This window comes from Falco cherrug, chromosome 2 (genome assembly GCF_023634085.1).
Source record: "Falco cherrug isolate bFalChe1 chromosome 2, bFalChe1.pri, whole genome shotgun sequence".
Lineage (NCBI taxonomy): Eukaryota > Metazoa > Chordata > Aves > Falconiformes > Falconidae > Falco > Falco cherrug.
In genome coordinates this window covers 86,085,380-86,104,965 of record NC_073698.1, presented here as the reverse complement: position 1 = coordinate 86,104,965, position 19,586 = coordinate 86,085,380, and the positions used below count along the sequence as shown (strand labels likewise).

The following is a 19,586-nucleotide window of genomic DNA, read 5'->3' as shown; positions in this document are numbered from 1 at the left end:
GCCTGCTCTGCTTCTCTGCTGGGGACAGTAGGAGGGGTCCTGGCTGGTGAGACCCTGTCCCGCAGCCCAGCCTGGAGCCCCTGCCGCTCCCTGCTCCCAGGGGGCACCTGCTTGCCCTGCAACCTGGTCAACAAGCCTTTACACATTTTTAGGGAACACAGGATGACTTGTTTAAAGTATTTTAAAGAGGTAGGGTGGTTTATCACCACAAACCTGAGATGCTGATTTTTTAAATTAAAATAGAGAGGTGAATTATGTGTTAAACCCCCCCCCCCAAACTGGTTAGTAAAACATCTACAATTTGTAACATCAAATGCAGAACACATACTTCCACCTATTTAAGGGGTGGGGTGGGGAAGGTAAAAATAAACTCTTAGGAGTCTTCAAGGAGTCATAAACTTCAGTGTGTGGGCATGCAGTCCTGACCAGTAATGGATAAACTGCTACTTTTAAACAAAATCTAAGTAAAAGTCTGGAGTGTGAATTACATCAGTCCTCAGAGGCATTTAGACTTGAAAATGTTTCCACCTCTCTTGTTTTCCTTGCTCTAAGGACTGTAAAGAAGGATGAAGCATTGCTAATTCTCTGTTGGCATCTCTAAACTCTTACAATGAAAATTCCATTTCTTTTTTAAGTTGATCCCTAAGTGTCTGCTACAAAAAGCAGCACAAAGTACCAGTGCCACTCAGGAATGCCATTTGTATTCTTGTGTCAAATTCACAATTAGATATATAGTCTAAATCACAATCCAGCTGTGATGGAAACAGGATGCCTATTAAAAAAGGTACTTTAATTACCTAGAGTCCAAGACGACAGGGGTCAATAGGAGAAGGATAGGGAACAATACTAATTAAACTGAAGTGTGTACACACACAGACACTGAGGCAGCAGAGTTTTATATTCTGATATGTCAGGGGACCGTTTATAGAATTTGCCTTAAGCTTTGCCATAAATAGTCTAAACCTGCTAAGGTCTTTTATATGCCACCACTGGAGGCCAGAATATTACCTGGTATAAACTCTGGACAGATTTTTGTGTAAATGCTTTTTGATAGGGCAGTAGAGAAAGGATACAATTCTGCATCTGGGAATAAACTAACACTTTATCTACAAGAGCTTTTTGAAAACTGCATTAGAAGTAAAATAAAAAGTCAGGAATATCAGAGATTCTCCTTTGATAACAGACTATAAGGACTAGGCAGAAAAAGCAATCAGGTATGAATGATAAATGCAACTTGTCATGTGACAATTTAAAATCATACATATATTTTATTACTGTGTGGATTACAATCACACAGAAACACACACTTTGGACACATTTTGTGGCAGATTTTAAATTTCCTTTTTCTTCTGCTGTTGTAGCCCAGGCACTTACTTCCAAACCTTAAAATGCAAAGGACTGCCCCAATATTGAATTAATATTCAGAAGCAGAGGAGAGTGCAGAGAGCCCTTAAAAACAAAAGCTGGAGAGATTACACTGTCAAAGTCTGGCTTCACTTTACAATACATTCACAGTAACTCAGGAAGGAGATATGGACATTACAAATACAATACTGGTCCTCACTATGAATAGCTACTTAATCATTCATGTGGACATGAGCCAGGGATTTCTTCCAGCAATGACTAAGTATAAAACATGCCCACTACAGACATTAAAGCGGGTTGTCTAAGGCAACATCTACTCCACTGATAAGAGTAGCTAGTTCTTAACTCTTCTATCAGAATTATAGTTTGATCCAACCTTGGATCTGTCATAAATTAGCATGTGTGCATTAAAATATTAATTTCTTTGAGCACAACAATTTTGCTGTAATTACAACTCTAGAGCTTTGGTGACAAGTATGAACATCAAAATATTTTGCATTGAGGAACACTTTCATTGATTTCCTTTAAATGTCAGCACTGGTACAATTTAAGTGAGGTTAACATTCCTACATGAACTAATCTCATTGACAGCACTAAAAGTAGATAGAGAGAAATGATGTAGTCTTTTAAATGCAAGACTGAAGACAATGAAAATTAGTTCCTCACTACTTACTCTCCTACCCAATACGAGAAAGGACAAATTGAGTGCTGTGGCAAGGGACCTACAGCTCTTCCACTGCCACAGAAATCCTTTCCTGAATAAACTGTTCTGTTTAAGTGCTGTTAATGATGAGATTGTGGCTTAGGTTCTTTCTATTGCCACTGTCACCAACAGTAATCTCTCCCTCCCCACCTGCAAAAGCTTTACAGAAACATATTTCAAAAGCATGAAATCCATTTTATGAAAGTAAATAGGTCTGATTATTAAACTGCTAGTGCTTAAAGGATCACACATCCCATTCTTGACTCTAGAATCAGCATAAACTAGGTTTTCACTTGCCAACAAATATATTTTTTAGAGCCCTGCATTGCAAAATTCCATGTTAGTGTGCTTAGTGAAGGTGTGAAAATATACTTATTTCAGTGGCATAACTATGATATAAGATTAAGTATGTGTCAATATAATACCATGGGATATAATTCACATTCAAAACACTGTAATGACAGTATATTATAAAGGTTGCAAAGATAAACAGCTAAACATTAGGAAACGCTAGAATAACATCAAGTATTGATTTAGATACAATGCACATAACTACACTAATATCTTTAAATCTCTGACACATTTCCCAGTACAGGAGAGGCTTGCAGTGTGAATGAATCTATAGGACCTCTAATTCATTTATTGAAAAGAATGAGATGATTTGTGGTGAATTAAGGAAATCAGAGAGAAAAAAGAAGGAAGCTAAGACAAAGGTGCCTCAGAGAACTAAATAATCTACAAAGTTGTCAAGCAATGTTATGCAAGTAATTTATGTTTTTAAATAAGCCATGAATTTTATCTCTTTTTCTGTGCCACAAACTCAACAAGGAGCATGACTATAAGTATTTAATTGCTGCACACACTGTGAGTGGTGTCCGTATCGTGTACTGAATTAGTCAGGGTTCAGCGTAAACTAAGACCGCCACAGCAGCTTTAATTCAAGAACCTGCTAAAACTTAGAACGCTTAACTTTGCAGCATTGCTACTATCTTTTCAAAAACACTTCAATCTGAGTACAAATTAATTCTGCTTCCAGAAAATAGCTTTTGTGTAGAAAATTAATTTGACATTTTCTGAAAAGTTTATATTGGAACATATAAATAGCAGACAGTGCTGAAAGTTAGTTATCAAGAACGATGACAGAAGAGCAGCTTAATATAAATGGGTGGAAACCTACATCATCAAGAAAGCAACTGAACAGTCCTGACAGTATATATTCAGTTTTATGACTGATTGTACAAGACAGACAAGTGAACCAGAAATCAACTTCACAGGTCGTTCAATTAACCGAACTATAGAATGTAATGAAAAAAGTAAAATGCGATTAAAGATGGACTAGAAATTGAATACTCACTACTTCACAAGTAGTTACTAATTTCCTTACAGACACATTTTATAATGTCATTGTCAAAACTACGACTCAAGGAACATCATAATCTTTATTTAAAGAGTTATCTTGTTCCAGTAAATCTGGTAGAAATTGGCAGTTTTCAGTGTCTTTGACATGAACACTTAAAAGAAATAGACACAGAATATAATTCTATGTCAGAAGTTTGGCCTCAACAGAATCATTTCACACCATTTATACTTCTGTCAGTGCTACATAAACAAGTACTAGTTGTTCTTCTTGAAAATGCCAACATTCACTCTGCAATGATTTATATACAATTACAAAAATCTAGAAAGCCAAAACTTCTAGTTTTCTGTTGCTTCAGGTGCTTTGTTTGTTAAAATGTGGAGTGAAATCCCCTAAGACTGAAGCTGAAATAATACAAAATGAGTAAACACAGAGTGATTTTTGTTCCATCATCGATTCAGTGTGCAGATGACATTTTTCAGTTCCCAACAATAGTGCTGCATTAGCCAAGGAAAACACGTAACATAGAGTTAAGAGGTTTTTTTCTGCTCATTCTCATTCTCACGCTACTTTTAAGTCACCTTAAGTCTACCTCTTTTAGTGTTTTATTACTGTTTGGGAGAACTGATCATTAAAAAAAAAAAAGGATATAGAAGGAGAAAATAACTCTTAAGGATTTCTATTCAGAAAAGAAATGAAACTCATCATTCTTAAATATGTATTCATTTCTAAAGTGGAGATAAATGCATTCATGTGCTCCTGTGAATGGAAATCTGCTGGTGGGATTTATAAGTAATTTAAAGGAAAGTTGGTAAAAGTAGGAAAATAATGCTCCTAATATAGTGACTAAATAGAGATGGAAAACCAAAAAATTCACTGTAGAGGTCACCCGCAGACATTCTAACTTTTTGAGGAAACCTTTTACTGTAAAATGAGGTTATTGTGTGCTGTAGGTTTGGAAAAGCGCTAAATACAAAGACAAAGTTTACTGTCTGCCCAGTCAGAAGCAATTACAATAGACACATAGTGTAATCAACAAGCCATTATTGAAGTTTCTGGGAACTCTTCATCATCATGTTCACAGTTACTTTATTAGCAGTTACAAAACAAGAAAATAGATTAAGCTCTGGTTGATATGGTAGTTATCTTACTAGTTTGGCCTCCCACTCCAAAAGCAGCTGAAACTCACATGGGAGGCTGCTAGCTGATTATTTTCTGCTGCAAGATTCTACAGGATGGAAAATTATACTCTAGTCTCAGTGAACATCTACACAGTCTTTAGGAAACAGTGTAAAATACCCCTTTCAAATGGATTTGTATGCTGCAGAAAAGTATTTAATGCCACACTTTTCTAAAAAAGAAGTGTTGTGAGGCATTAGCCTTATTAATAATGTATTCTCTGCTCAAAATAAAAAAAAATAAGTCATTCTATGTGAATTTTGGCAGAGAAACTGAGTGGGAAAGTTCTATTATTACTAGGTCTTCTTTCCTTCAAAATGGAAAAAAAAAAAAAAAGGAAGGAGCCCCCTTTATCACTTGACTCTTACCTTTTCTAGAAAACATGTTCATTATTTTAATTGACAAAATTTCTGAAAGAGAAATTAAAAATAAGGAAGTTTAAAAACATGTTATACGATGCCATTAGTTAGGCACCAAAAATTACATTTGCTTTCAATGTGGATTACTCCTGAAAAGGTAGAACAACTTTAATATCAAAAATAATATCTCCATCACATATGCAAAAATTTTCTAGCTGGGAACATTGAATTTCTTTTGGCTGTGCTATCACAGAACAGAACAAATGCCGTTTGCCAAGTTAATTCACTGATTTTAAACAGAGCACATCAAGGACAAGTGTACAACATGGGAAGCATAACCCATTACACAGTAATGGATATTGCTAAAGGTTGCTTCATTACCTTTACTGGATGAGTGGCTGGTTTTTCCTTATATAAATGACACCCTTTAGACAAAACCTCTTCCACATTCGGCTGTTTAGCCTGCACTGCTGCTTCGGTTTCCTGAAAAATAAAAACACATGCAGTGTAGATTAACCACAGCATAAGCAATAAGATTGAAAAGTCCTAAAGCTCCATGGGAAGCCATAAAACACAAGTAGATTAGTTTCTGCTCAGGATTGGTTTCTGGGAAAACTTACGGAGAGTAGCAGCTAAGGACAAAGAGGGTCACCAGAGAAAACAAAAGCAAAGAGGGATGGAAAAGAGTAATGCTAGCAAAATAAACAACGATAGGTCCCTTCATCCTGAAGGTTTCAAAAAATGATTACAAACCTAACACAAATTCCTATTAGGAAAGACAGGCATCAAAAATCTTATTTAAGCAGCTCTGTCTTTTTGTCTGGTTTAAACTACCAGCAGATTGAAAGTGCACTGGTTAAATCATTTTGTTTATACAGTACATGGCATTAAGAGCGTATCATAAAATGCAATAATGATACTGAATTTAGGAAGATTAAAAATATTCATAGAAAACTACTATTACTAGTAGCAAACTAGTACTTATCTAGTGAAACATTTATACTAACAAATTAAAACCAAAAGCACAGTAGCAGTGACAGTTCCTAAAGGTACGGGGAGGTACCTACCATTAGAAATGACACCCTACCAAACTAGCAATAGCATATTCTCGATCAATTTTCTTTTCTAATCTGGAAAGGTGTAATGTGCTGAAATAAGGCAACTCCAAGAAACCCTTCTGAAGATACAGCAACTTCATTTCAGCAGGCACTGATCAAATAAGTAATGGGTGAAGCACTACATGTAGGTAATTATAAGAAGAAAAAAAACCCTCAAAAAATACCCCAAAAACCAACAACACTGAAAAGTGTAAAAGAAGAGATATACCCCACCTAGAGTTCCATGACTTACATTGTTTTCATTTTTCAAGTGATAGAAGAAAAAATAAACCAAACAAAAAAAAACACCAAACAAATCCCAAATTATCTGAGATGCCAAAATTAACTGGTTGGTTTGTTTTTGTTTTCTTTCTCCACTTTTCTCCCACCTATTTTATAGCTTGATTACCTTGTCCTAACCAATATAACAGGCTATCCACTGACTCTCCAACTTGATTTGCTGTCCACAGTTCCAGTTATCATTAGTGTGACAGCAGACAAGATTGTGTGCCAGCCTTGTCACTATCTGATCTGACACATCATTTTATTGGCACAAATCTGCTATTCTTTGCTCTGCAATAAACTTGTTGAAATCTATGTAATTTTCAGTCTAAGAAAGGGGCCATTTTGCTCCTCTGTTTCAGCTCAACATAAAAAACATGTCTATATAGCTGCCTAAAATTTTATGTGCAAAACTTTATGGATAATCAGTAAAAATAAAAAAGTGTTCATAAATTCACTATCATCTCCCATTTTTCTTTTCAAATATTGTTTATACATAGCAAATGAATTGAATTAAATCTTGTCTGATTTCTTGCAATTATTTGAAACATTTGCATTTAATAGCTTTTTATTATGCATTTCAATATTAATGATATAACTGTAAGGACTCATAAAGAATGAGCACTGAAAAGCAATGAATAGCAAAATTGGGATATTGGGGGGGAGTGGGAGCTGATTAACCTGTAGATTTAACTCATTAAAGTCCTATTTTCTTCCTGTTTCCATACTAAGTTCGCTTTCTGCTTCCCTACTCACCACATAAAGAAAAAATAATTATCAAGGGGTGTTAATGAAGAAGGTATATTTGTGTCTATCTTCATGAAAAATAACCATTTTAATATTTTTCTTTAGATTTTATTTTTTTAAAAACTAAGCCATCTGCAGTATTTTGCCAGTATTTTGTATTGTGTTATTTACGTGTGTCAAATACTTATTTCATAGCAGTGCCAAGTATTGTAAAAAAATCTGTAACAGGGAAAACATGTTATAAGGCCCTGCAGAGTCCAAGAACATGAAGATCACTGTGGGCGCACTGACACTGCTGGTGTAACCTGCAGCATGGATGCGCTTTTGAAGTGGATCTCTCAATCTTCCCCATTCACTGGGCTCTGGTTTCCACCATGGGCTGGTCTGGGAGCACACAAATTGGTTTCAGGCTGTAACCAGCATAGAAGGTATGCTTTAGGGGGGCACCTAACAGCCCCAGGCCCTGAGGGCACCCCCAGCCCTGCCTGCCCCTGCCCACTTCCCCATCACCTCCAGGACACCCCTCACCTGCCCACAGCCCAGGACCCCATGTCAGCCTCGCTGGGGCCATCACTCCATGCTCCAGCAACACCACAGCAGGGCTGGTCTCCAGCTCCCCACAGCCCGTCACTGCCCGGCCATGGGCACCACTGAGCTGGACCCATCGACAGGCTGTTTCCCATCCCCAGGGAGGTGCCAGCTGTCCAGGGTGGGGGCTGCCCTGGTGCTCCTGGCTGCCCTGCTCCTGGCTGGGCAATGGGATGGGCCCAGGCTGCCAGGCCCTGCCTCGAAGACCCCTCAAGGTGAGCCCTCTGATGGCCCTGGCCCACAGGTGGCCACCAGCCCTGCAGGGCCCCGGCAGCTGTAACAAGGACTGAGCGAACCTGAGCACTTACTGGTGCCTCCCAGGTCATCTGCACCACTTCCCCTTACCATTTTCTAGACTCGAGGAAAAGCAGAGGGTCTTTCAGGAGCTTCTCTTAAGCTTCGTCATGTATTTAATCTGACTAGGTTTGTAATAACAACCATTAACATTATCAGTCAAGTTCCACCACCAGGAATTGAAAATTCAAACCCAGAAGAACCTCGCTAGGAAAGGCGCTACAGACTAATTAAAAGGACAATTAATAACAGGAGTTACTACTCAGGTTCTGTAGCTGTAACAACATTTGGTTTCTCAGTATTTATTTGTAATCTGCCTTCTATACTGAAATTTGAATTGTGATTTACCATACACACACATACAAATAGGCTAATTTGCCTTTTAAAATTAAGGACAAAAAAGGAAAATGAATGACTGGTGGTACAATGCAAATCCACATTCTGCAGAAAAGAAGAAAGCATTAAATGATTCTTTTCATTGTCAGTATTTTATACTAATACTAGTTAGTATACACAACACATAAAACCAAAGATAGCCCATTTCTACATATTATATAAACATTTTAAAAGGTTTTTTTAATGCATTCAAAAGGTATTTGTTCTTTATAGATAGAATACAGGTATCATTTTCCATGGCCAGGTAACAGAAACATAATATATTTAGCTGTTAAATCACCAATTCCTTCTGCTCTACAATTTTCTGGAGTTACATGAACTAACCTTCTGTAATCTGATCTTTCAAAATCAATGCCCTTGACCTAAACTGAAATGCATTGTGCAAGTCTATCCAATATAGCATGGTGCTTCATTTGAGATTTATGTGGAAATAAAAAAAGAGGTAAGAGTCCAGGGGAAAAAGAGGTACTCAATATCTTGTCATTCACTTGGACACCACTGAAATTAACACATACCTTCTTTGTTAGAGCAGCGACTACTTTTTGATTGTTGCTCATTAATGCCAACATCATTTAAAAACATCACAAAATGATTTTACATAAGTGCACACCTGACATTAAATTGCTGCAGTAACTTTGAGGGAGATCTTTGCCCAGTTCTCTGCCTGATGGGATAGCCCCTTGATGAATTCTGCCCAGTGAGCGAGTTTCCAGCAATTTCAAATCCATTTGCTAGGTGACACCCTTTTAATACATGTCAACAGCAAGAAAGTAGTTTCAGGATACTGCTCCATCATTCAGTTCCCAAAGTGAACAAAAAGGTAACAACTATGACATGGCCTCCGATGGTTCACTCACAGCAGAGACCACGTTATTATCTAGGCTGTGCAGGATCCGGGTGAATAACATCCCAGAGCTGGGCCTGACATCTGGTCTTGATTGCCCAGGCCAGGCTACTACTAAAGCTCATAAGAGTTGTCCATGATCATGTCTATCGGTTTTTAGAGAATGCCAAACCCATCACTTTTAAAAGTCCAGATTCAAGATCACTGACTCCTCTGCCACACTCACTCTGCTTGCTGCGGGAGAGCGGCTGTGGGGCGGGTGCAGCACTGTCTCTGGGAGACAGAGCTGACCCTGCTGGAATTGCACAATTTATGAACCGCCTGTGAAAGGAATCGTAGTGCTGCTTCTGGGCTGGGTGATGAATATGCTAATTAAACATTTCACACATATGGCAAATTAAAATAAATCATCATTGGAAACTGCTGTTTCTCAAACATGCATATACAACAAGAATCAGAGGCCACCTTTTTTCCATGACATACCATTTATGAATTTTCAGTGGTGTTAAAATGGTGCATCCAAACTGAAGAAAGCCTACTGCTGAATAAGCCACACTGGCTTCTGCATTTCTAACAACATGTCAGTTCAACCTGCTGAACAAATTTACAGGCTGAAAAAGTGGAAGGGACTTGTCTACAGCCCCATATGGACTATGAAAGTCTGTTGATATAGCTCAGAACTTAGAAAATTCATATTCCCTAGCTGAAACCAATATATTGACTAAACCTCTGGTGCGTATGCTAATGGAAGAGAAAGTTTGATGGCTTGGCATATGTTATTTCAAGAGACGGTAGCTATCCTAGCAGACACAGACAGGCTGTTTGACATATGCTGCACATAACTTGGAGGCCCAGGCAACCATCTATAAAAGTATCTGCAACATATCAGACTGCGTATTGGTCTATATTAAGAATCACAAGCACTGATTAACCTTCTCTAATAATGCTGGTAAAACATTTGGGATTGGTTTCCCAATAAGATTGTGTCCATGGGATATTTTCTGCAGGGACAGCAGGAGAAGTTCAGGTGATTAAACCTGTGTCTTCATGGCGAAGTGCAATGCAAAAGTGGAAATTTAATTACAACCTTCAAATACAAAAATATCACTTTGAAATTAATATAGTGAGTTGCTTTAAAAGTCATGACTTCTTTTTATCAAGATGGTTCATTACATGAAGATTAAAGAAGATAATTTATTCACAGGAAAACAGAGGCATTAAGCAATTTCCCTTCACTTTACTGATCAAGATAAGTCAGTGATGTATCACAAGCAAATATACTAAATCAAAAATCTAAAATAATTTGGAGACTTTTAATGTCAAAAAGACTTTTTCAAAATAATTAGATACAAATCCTCATACATATTTGACTTGATAACAGAAAATTACATCTAATTATGTTTTTCTTGTTCTTTAGATGAGGGAGAGTGTAACTTGTAACATTTTCTGATTCATGCTCACAAGAAGTTCCAGCAAGGTTCCTTGAAATATTCATGCCTATCTTTCAGGTTACTATTCCCAGATGTTTTAGGGAAAAAGCTGGAAATAAATGGTGAGGTTCTGAATGCCTCATTTTTTCCTCACAAGTAAAAGGGAGTGGATAGAAAACGTGAATATATTCCCATCTTCAAGAAATCTGGTTCTAAATAAGCAACCTCACTTTTCCTTTTGACTCAGCTTTGCACATTTCCATTCATGGAGCAGACTAACAAGCTAAATCACCACAAAGAATGGTATGAGAAAACTTAATTAAAATACATCAAAGTGCAACTACACCACAGTGAGCATCAAATCTTGATCGTAAGTCAGACAATACAGTCAATGGCGTTCTTGGTGTTCACTTTAGATATCTTTACAATATTATTAGAATATATCCAAGACATACTATTATTAACAGTTCTGTGGCCATATTGAGGTGGCACCTAATACACTGGGGGAAAAACACAGTTCCCAGTATTTAAACTTCCTGAATAAAGTCTTTAATTAATCTTGACAAAATTCAAGGAGAGGAAAGCTTTTACCTCTGCTCTTTTCAACATAACAGATGAAAAGGTTTGATAACTTCCTGTATTTTACCTATCTTACTAGAAAAAAAACCATTCTGTGATTATCTACAGAATTTAACTTCACCTCCATGTCTTAGGGCTTTATTAAAAAAAAAAAAAAACAAAAACAACAAACAAACAAAAAAACAAAAAAACCCCAACCCAACCAAACAAACAACACCCCCCCCCCCCCAAAAAAAAAAAAAAAAGGCACCAAACCCAAGTAATTAAATTTGAAGACTCTTCCATTAGTGGCCTAAGTTGATGCTTAATGTAAAACTGCTTTAGCACTGAAAATATTCTGTAACTAGTGGACAAGCAATTTTATACACTTGCCTCTAAAAATGCCATTATGAGTAAAGAAGATAACCATTCTTTCCCCCATTACTTTAAATGACTGATTTTTTAAATGTTTGAGACTTGAAATATGATCCCAAGACAGTGTTAGAAGCTATCTTCATGGGGAGTATTGTGAGATTCATCCAGCTTTTTAAAGTCAAGTGGGCAAAATAGAGTAATCTGATTTTAATGAGAGACTGGAAAATTGATACAACTATAACTCTTGACCTATGTGAATAATTTTTGAGATACTTTAGAGGAGAAAATTATTTCATGGAAAAGTGCACTACATGAAGGACCTCTTCCTTCTAAAAGTTTAACAATTCAATTTTAGAGTTCATAACTACTTTATAAACCTATGATTGCAGCCTTTGTGCAGTTTGTAAAATATTTAGACACTGTGTCTATTCAGATTTGGTGGTGTTTTTCATCATCCTGCTCCCTGTAATACATCTTATTCTTGGTACTGGAAAAGAGAAGGGGGAAAAAAAAAAAAAAAGAAAAGAAAAGGAAGTCCTCCACAATGAAATGGAACTAAGAAGTTCCCAAATTTTAAGCCATGCAAATTATGTCTGAATTAGCAATCGCCACTGCTCTGCAGAGGTGAAAGGATGTTTTTTTCCAAAGCACATTTTCCTGTTGGCTACCAGAAATTTGTAAGCTTCTCTGTACATCTAGAGCGGATGAAATATAGTATTTTTTTTTCCCCCCACACAGAGAAATCAGTATCTATCCATTGCAGCTGTCTGTCCTGAAAAGGAAATTTCCTGGATGTACTGAAGATAAATGAAAATATTAGCTGTAAAGAAATGGCCTGCAGATAGGGTATATGAAAAGAATTTGGCTATGGTGGTCATATACTGATAAAGCACTGTTAATCATCCAGTTGGACGATGGAAAAGGCCCAGCAAGAAGAATTCTTTGAGATTGGATATGATTCCGAATATTTTATTTTGAGGCTGGACAGGACACAGGATGAAACAGCTGCTCCTGTTCCACCTAGACTGCAGACCCTGTCTTAGTTCCAGTGCATAATATAAAAGAGATAATAACAAACCCAGGAGAACTGACACAGAAGAAGGAAATCTGGCAGAAAAAACATAATGAAAAATTCTTGTGAGAAAATAAGGGAAGTCACAATGATTTTACAAGCTCTTTCCCAGTAATGTGCTCTTTTAGATGCTGAAGGATAGCAGCTTAAGAGGAAGAAAAATTACTTGGAATGATGCAGTAGCAGATATGGACTACTACCATAAGCATCTTGACTGGCAAGTGAAATTTGGTGATAATTATAAAAATATTAAGTCATAGAAATTGTTTTATTTCTTCTTGTAAACAGCAAAGAAAGAAATCAGAATTTCTTCTCTCTTATTGCAAATGATGACAGTTCCATTCAATAAACAACTAAACCAACAGCCACAGCATAGATTTACATGGTACTGGGTATTGCCAGAATGAAGTTAATTTTCTTCAGAGCAGCCTGTATGGCACTATATTTTTCATTTACAGTGAGAACAGTGATGATAATACAGAGATGTTTTAGCTGTTGCCGAGGAGTGCTTACGGAGTGCTAAGGCCTTCTCTGTTTTTCATGCTGCCCTGCCAGCGAACAGGCTGGGGTTGCACAAGAAGCTGGGAAGGGGACACCACTGGGACAGCTGACCCCAACTGACCAAAGGGCTTTCCCATACCATATGATGTCATGCTAAGCAATAAAAGATGTGGGGAAGAAGGAGGAAGGGGAGACATTTGATGTTAAGGAGTTGGTCTTCCCAAGTAACTACTGTGTGTCAAAGCCCGGCTTTCCTGGAGATGGATGAACACCTGCCTGCCGACGGGAAGCAGTGAATTAATTTCTTATTCTGCTTTGCTTGTGCAGGCAGGTTTTCTTTGCCTTTTGAACTGTCTTTGTCTCAATCTGTGAGTTTTCTCACTTTTGCTCTTCTGATTCTCTGTCCCATCCCACTGGGGTTGATGAGTAAGCGAGCGGCTGTGTGGGGCTGAGCTGCCTGCCAGGGTTAACCTGCTGCAATTGTTTAGAAAGTATTGCCACCACCAATAACCATCTTTTGGTGTAGAATCTGTCATATATAAGAGGGTGACTCTCTTTACAAGAGTATCACACAAGAATTAAGCTTTACAGCACTATGTCAAATATCTCAAAACCACATTTACTTAGAAACATAGCACAAAATCTGCAACAGGATTGTTTTCCACATTATCACTAACTTTAGTGTGAGAAGGAACTATGATTCTATTAGGCATATGCTTCTATTTAAAAAAAACCAAAAACAAGCACTAAAAAAATAAATCAGTTTTTCCTCAAATATCAATCAAATTAATATTGATCAAATAAAACTTATTTAAATATCCACGAAGTACCAAAAATTCATATAATTACCAATGTACAAAACCCCAAGATGATGTATATTCCCTGCCTCTAGTATTTACTACATAGCAATGAATTCTAAGCGAAATAAGCCAAAGCTAACAGGACCTTGTGCGGATATAAGTGTCATTTGTATGGGCTCTTCTTCAGATTCCAGCACTTTAAATTGTACATTGTTTGTAGAGAAAAAGATATAATCTTACAGAAGATAAGTTTCTGTTTAATAAATAACGTATTATTATCAAGAAGAAGAATGTCCAAGAGCTTTCATGAATTGTGTTTTGAAGACAGTTTTCTGTTAAGAAAAGAGAATATGAAAAAGAACACAATTGGTGAGAATGTTAAAAAAGATTTTCTGAATAGGAGAGGAAATAACCTATCTCTGAAACATAGCTGCAGTGAAGCAAGCTATAGTTTTGGTATTGACTTCACTAGAGCCTTGGTAAACTGCTCTGTCCTTCCTGTAAGTTTCCTCCTGTATTTATTTGCTCATTTATATTAACCACACTTTTCCCTAGGACTCTGAACACTAACTGAGCTGTTATTAACAGTACAAGGAGGAAGCCAAAAGACAAAGTTGAGGTATAGCCTAACTTCCAAGCAACTCACCCATACTTCTAAAAAGCTTATGCTTTAAAAATGAAATCATATCTTGATTTACTAGTCATCCATTATTTCCTACTAAAATTCTACCACACATCAAATACTTGATCACCTTTCAAAAATTTTTCGTACCCTGAGACACTGGAACACAGATAAATTTGCAATCCATCCTTAAGACTGAAACGTCTGTTACAGATTAAACAATTTACAAGGATTACTCATTGGGAAAGTTTTGCCATATTTTCACAAACCATTTGCAGCCAATATTGATTAATATTCTTGCACTTGGAATGAGGATTTTTTAGAAGAGGTTTGGATACAGACTATTTAAAATCTAAATGCTCAAAGCTCACAGAGAAAACACAGAGCAGATTGCTCCTCAAAGTTCCACAAAAAGATATATGGAAAGAGTGATGATTGAGTTATGCACAGAATATCAAGTTCTGGTTTGTATGAGTTGATTAAATTGACATTTCAGATCTTAATAATGCATTGAAAATAGGAGTGGTTTCAATAATCAAACAATATCTCAACATTGGAAGTTTTCACAGTTCAGCCTTTTGCCAAATCATAAACAGATGTCAGAATACAGTGAGATAAATGTCTGAGGTACATATTCTTTATGTGCTCATGTAGACAATTTATACTACCTGTTATTGCATATAAAAACTACTCATCTAAAAAGGTGTTAGCAAAGTGAAAAGGTAAAAGAATCAATAAAGAGTTAAAATCTGACTTATCTGGCCTAGCTTGTCAAGTAGAAACTGGCAAATGAAAGCTGATGGAAGGAAAAATACAGCAATGCCCAGTCAGAGTTTTCATTCTGTTGTGTGGGTGAATTTTCTTTTATTTGTCGAGAATTAGGTTTGCTACTCCTTAGCCATGCTCTTCTTTTATGTTCTAACTGGAGGTTGTCAAGTATATAATGAAGTGATTGACAAGATTTGACAGCTTTCCTATTGTCATTCAGAGCTTGTCAAGGACAAAATCCAAATACAAGTTATTTTTAACAATAAAGAGTTATTTATTTTTTTAAGGATGGCCTATTTTTATCTGCTAAAAATGAACACAATATGCTATTTTTAATATACGGCAAGTGACCACCATGGACAGTAAACAAGTAGAAATACTACACCCAGAGACAGTTTGAAGCTTCTTTTCCAGTATATGCAAAAATCAAGGTTGTGTAAACCTTGGAAAGGAGGAGAGGACTCAAGTATAGAAGATCACAGAAAGGGTGAGTAACAACCCAGAAGGTAAGGAGGGAGTAAAGAGAAAAGACTAGGAAACTGAGGAAGCAGGGAGAAAGGACTAGTGAGATAGCAAGAGGATTTGGAGGCAATGTAGATGGACAGAATAAAGCGGGTTTTAATATTGACTGGAGAAGAAGATTTGGAAGGGTCAGCAGGACTTCAGTGGTCTAGAAGTGGAAACAGAAATCTCTGCTTTTTGTCAATTCATTCCCTATCCAGTGTGTCATTCCTCCATCCATTCCTTAAAATGCTGGGACTCACACTTCTCTTCATCCCCTCTGTGTCCTCACCATTTATAGTCACCTACATCTGTTCACAATCCACCTGGAAAACTGTCTTCCAGGGGAAATGGCAGTGCTGAGACTAAAACCTGGAGGAATTCCCAGGAAGCACAGCTTTGACCTTCTGTGGCTGGAGGATGTACGCTGACTCCTAAGGCTTTTAGGAGGTAGGATGTGGAGGAGCAGGCAATACCCTCTGATCCCCTGTGCCCTCTCCTCAGATCTTTCCTTCAGTCCTGCAAATCCCGAGTTCTCCTGAAGAGGTAAGGAACGCCATCAGCAGACATTTATATAACGTGTAGGATAGGGTTGTCTGTTCAGATTAGAATAGAGTATCTCCAGTTCCTCCTTTAACAGCAGGGGAATTGGAATCAAGCTGAGCAATGCAGGCCATTTGATCCCAAAAGAGTAAATCATTGTAATGGCAAAGAATTTGTGGAAGTAAAGCATTAAACTCAAATAACTCCCACATAAATTTATACAGTAGTAACATGCATATTATTAAACTAATATCCAGAAATGCAAAAGAAAAGAACTAAGCACTGTTAGCTAAATGTATCCATTTGCTACACTGTGCAGGGTTTTCAACCAGAAAAATACAGAGATATATGGAATGAGATTGGGTGGATACCTCTATTTTTATTTACTAATAAGAATTTTTCTATGCACCTTTTACATTTGCTGTCATTGTTTTTGTTGTTTGTTTTTTTGTTGTTTTTTTTTTTAAAAAAAAAAAAAAAAGATAAAAGGCAGAGGAGAAAAGATCCTGTTTGACATACACTTTGACTCAAACTAGCTAATGGATTATTTGATTAATTTAAGAAGATTAATTCTACAATCAGAAACCAAGTACAGATCTTGCGACTATGATAGATAATTCTGAAGGTGAAACAGCACTTAAAATGCTTACTATAACAAAACCTTAGCCATGGAACTACAATCACAAGACCCGTATGCCTAACAGGTAGTGTTAGCCACAATGCAGAACACATCTCTGTTGAAAAATTCAAAGGGTGAAATTCAGACAAAGATATACCATCAAAAAGGATTTTTACCAGACACAATAGCACTGTCCATCTGGCCAATTGCTATTGATTTCTTGCACATACAGCCATTGAATCTGTTAACATTCCACAGATCCAGAGCAGAGCAAAGGCATTTGTCCTGAAGCTCTCTACAATCTTCAACTCCTCACCTCTGGTAAGGAGACTTTGTTTTCATAGGATTCTGCAGAACAGGTAATAAATCTCAAAATAATGTATATACATATGTACTGATTGGAAAATCAGGCAAATTGAAAAAGAGAATGACTGAACATGAAATGTCAGTGTCCTGCCCAGTATTGAGTTCTAATTATACAAATACTGGTTGTAACTCTGTATTAGTCCCTTGGATGGACAGATAACCCTGTTTTGAAATTATCTATATTTGCTCTTTGGACATTTAAATAAAAACTTAAAATACTTTAGGTGTTGAGTTTATTTTCCAAAATACTGCAAGTTATGCATTTTAGCATTTACTTTTAAAAAATGTACTTAAATTCAGTTCACATAATGAAACTCAGGAGAAATATTTTCAACCTAAAATTCACTCGGGAGGAGATAGCCAAGGAATTTTTTTTTTAAATCCAGTATTCAAATGGTTTTCATAGAAGACTGAGAAAATAAAGTTGGGATACACAGTGTTTCACTAATTATTTTTATGCAATATGAGATGATGGCTTTTAGGATTCTCTCACCAAAGTGCTTTCTGTTACACTAAAGTCACTGTATGAGAATCAGAGCTAACATGCACCTTATTAAATTATTTCCAAGATTACTTTGTTGGGTGTTTAAACACAGAAGTTACCTATATGCATTTACTTAGAATTTTCTTAACAAGTGCTGATTTGTATTTTCAGGTCACTAGGCTGTAAACATGCTTTTATTTTTAGGTTCCATTTACAAGCAACCTTTTCAGCCTATATTTGTTTTATGCAATGTTCTTGTATATCTATATGGGTTTCTGAACCATTGCTCAAAGCCTTATGTACTGGTGGTAATGATCTGGCACACCACAGCTAGAGATTTCACTCTGTGGTCACATATTGCAAAACTACACTCCAATTACATAACAATAGGTACCTTAACGCTAGTTAAAGAAGCAGAGCCCAGTAGTCACAACATGATGTACTGCTGCTTTTGACAATAGATTCAATATTCAAAACACCAATAACAGTTAGATTTTGTTATTCACATTTATTTTTTTTCTATTTCAAGGACTACCAGCAAGTAAATGCTTAGGAAAGAGTCTGCTGGTAGGTGTTTGTTTTTTGGTTTTTTTTTTTCTTTTCTTTTCTACGTTTTTCTAATAGTTTGGCACTACTTAGGATGCGTTAAAACTGACAGAGTTTTGTGGATTATAATCTGCGATGAGTTAGTGTTAATCTGTAATGAGTTAGTGGTATTTTCTAATATGAACAAGGCTACTGAGTTAAAAATCTTTGAAAAGTATTTCAGTAGACTGATATTTATTATATCCAGTGCTAATTACCTGTTTACTTGGAGTCTGTTATGAATACAGGGTAGGTCATCATACATGAAACATAAACAATGTAAAATGAACCTAGTACTACTTATTTTGTAAAGACAACTAGAAAACCTATAAATAAAATTATCTTTGAATCTATGTCATAGATAGAACTGTTTCTTTATAAAATTATGACTTTTTTTTTACTTATTTAAAATCTGTAAAAATAACATACTAACTTCACTTAATCTTAGCAATGATACCCGACTAAGAGAACCCTAACAATTACAATACTTACTAAGTTCTGAAAGTTGACACTAGTTTTTCCTCACATTCTTTGTTTTCTGGACTACCACTAGTCAAAATTCAGAAGTAATGGACATAAGCTGTTGGTAAGATTTTAATCTTTTCCAGGGATTGTTCTATCCAGTAAAAAGTTATGTTCAATTCATTCTGCAGTATTTCTTCTCTTTCAGAATTTTGTCTTTGAAGTAGAAATTCACTAAATAAAATTCTGCTGTCTCAGAAACTTAGAATGTTTTCTTTGGATGAACATTTGCTTGAAAATGTCATTAACTAAAGATTGCTATTATAACTAAAAGCTATCAAAAGTACTAGCTAGTTTTTTCCTGGTTAACTAAGGTGGTTTTCTCTGGACTGCACTTAAGGATAGTAAAGAAAAAAAAAAGAATCAGCATGTTTTATTACGATAATTGAGCAGTTCTGAAGAAATCTGTAACCTTACATTTTTCAGAAGATTTAGAATGCTCGGCTTTTTAAGAATACTGACCCACAGATTTCAAACACTAGATACCAGAGCAAATAATCCATAGCAACAGCTAAAAAAATAGCAGCAACTAAACACATATTAGCACTAACCTGTTTGTAAACTTTTCTTATCTCTACCATACTAGACAAGATACTTTATATTCTGTACATATTCGTGTTTCTAAATCT

At 36.3% G+C, this 19,586-nt stretch overlaps 1 protein-coding gene across 14 annotated transcripts in view; it reads right to left on the bottom strand.

The window, feature by feature from the left end:
• The window catches only part of DMD (dystrophin), a 1,162,157-nt gene that overhangs the window by 357,770 nt on the left and 784,801 nt on the right, over window positions 1-19,586 (bottom strand). For all 14 annotated transcript variants that reach the window (XM_055701082.1, XM_055701084.1, XM_055701085.1 and 11 more), the window contains one exon: window positions 5,345-5,446. In XM_055701082.1, coding sequence (XP_055557057.1) covers window positions 5,345-5,446 — 102 coding nt within the window. The remainder of the gene's footprint in view (window positions 1-5,344; window positions 5,447-19,586) is intronic.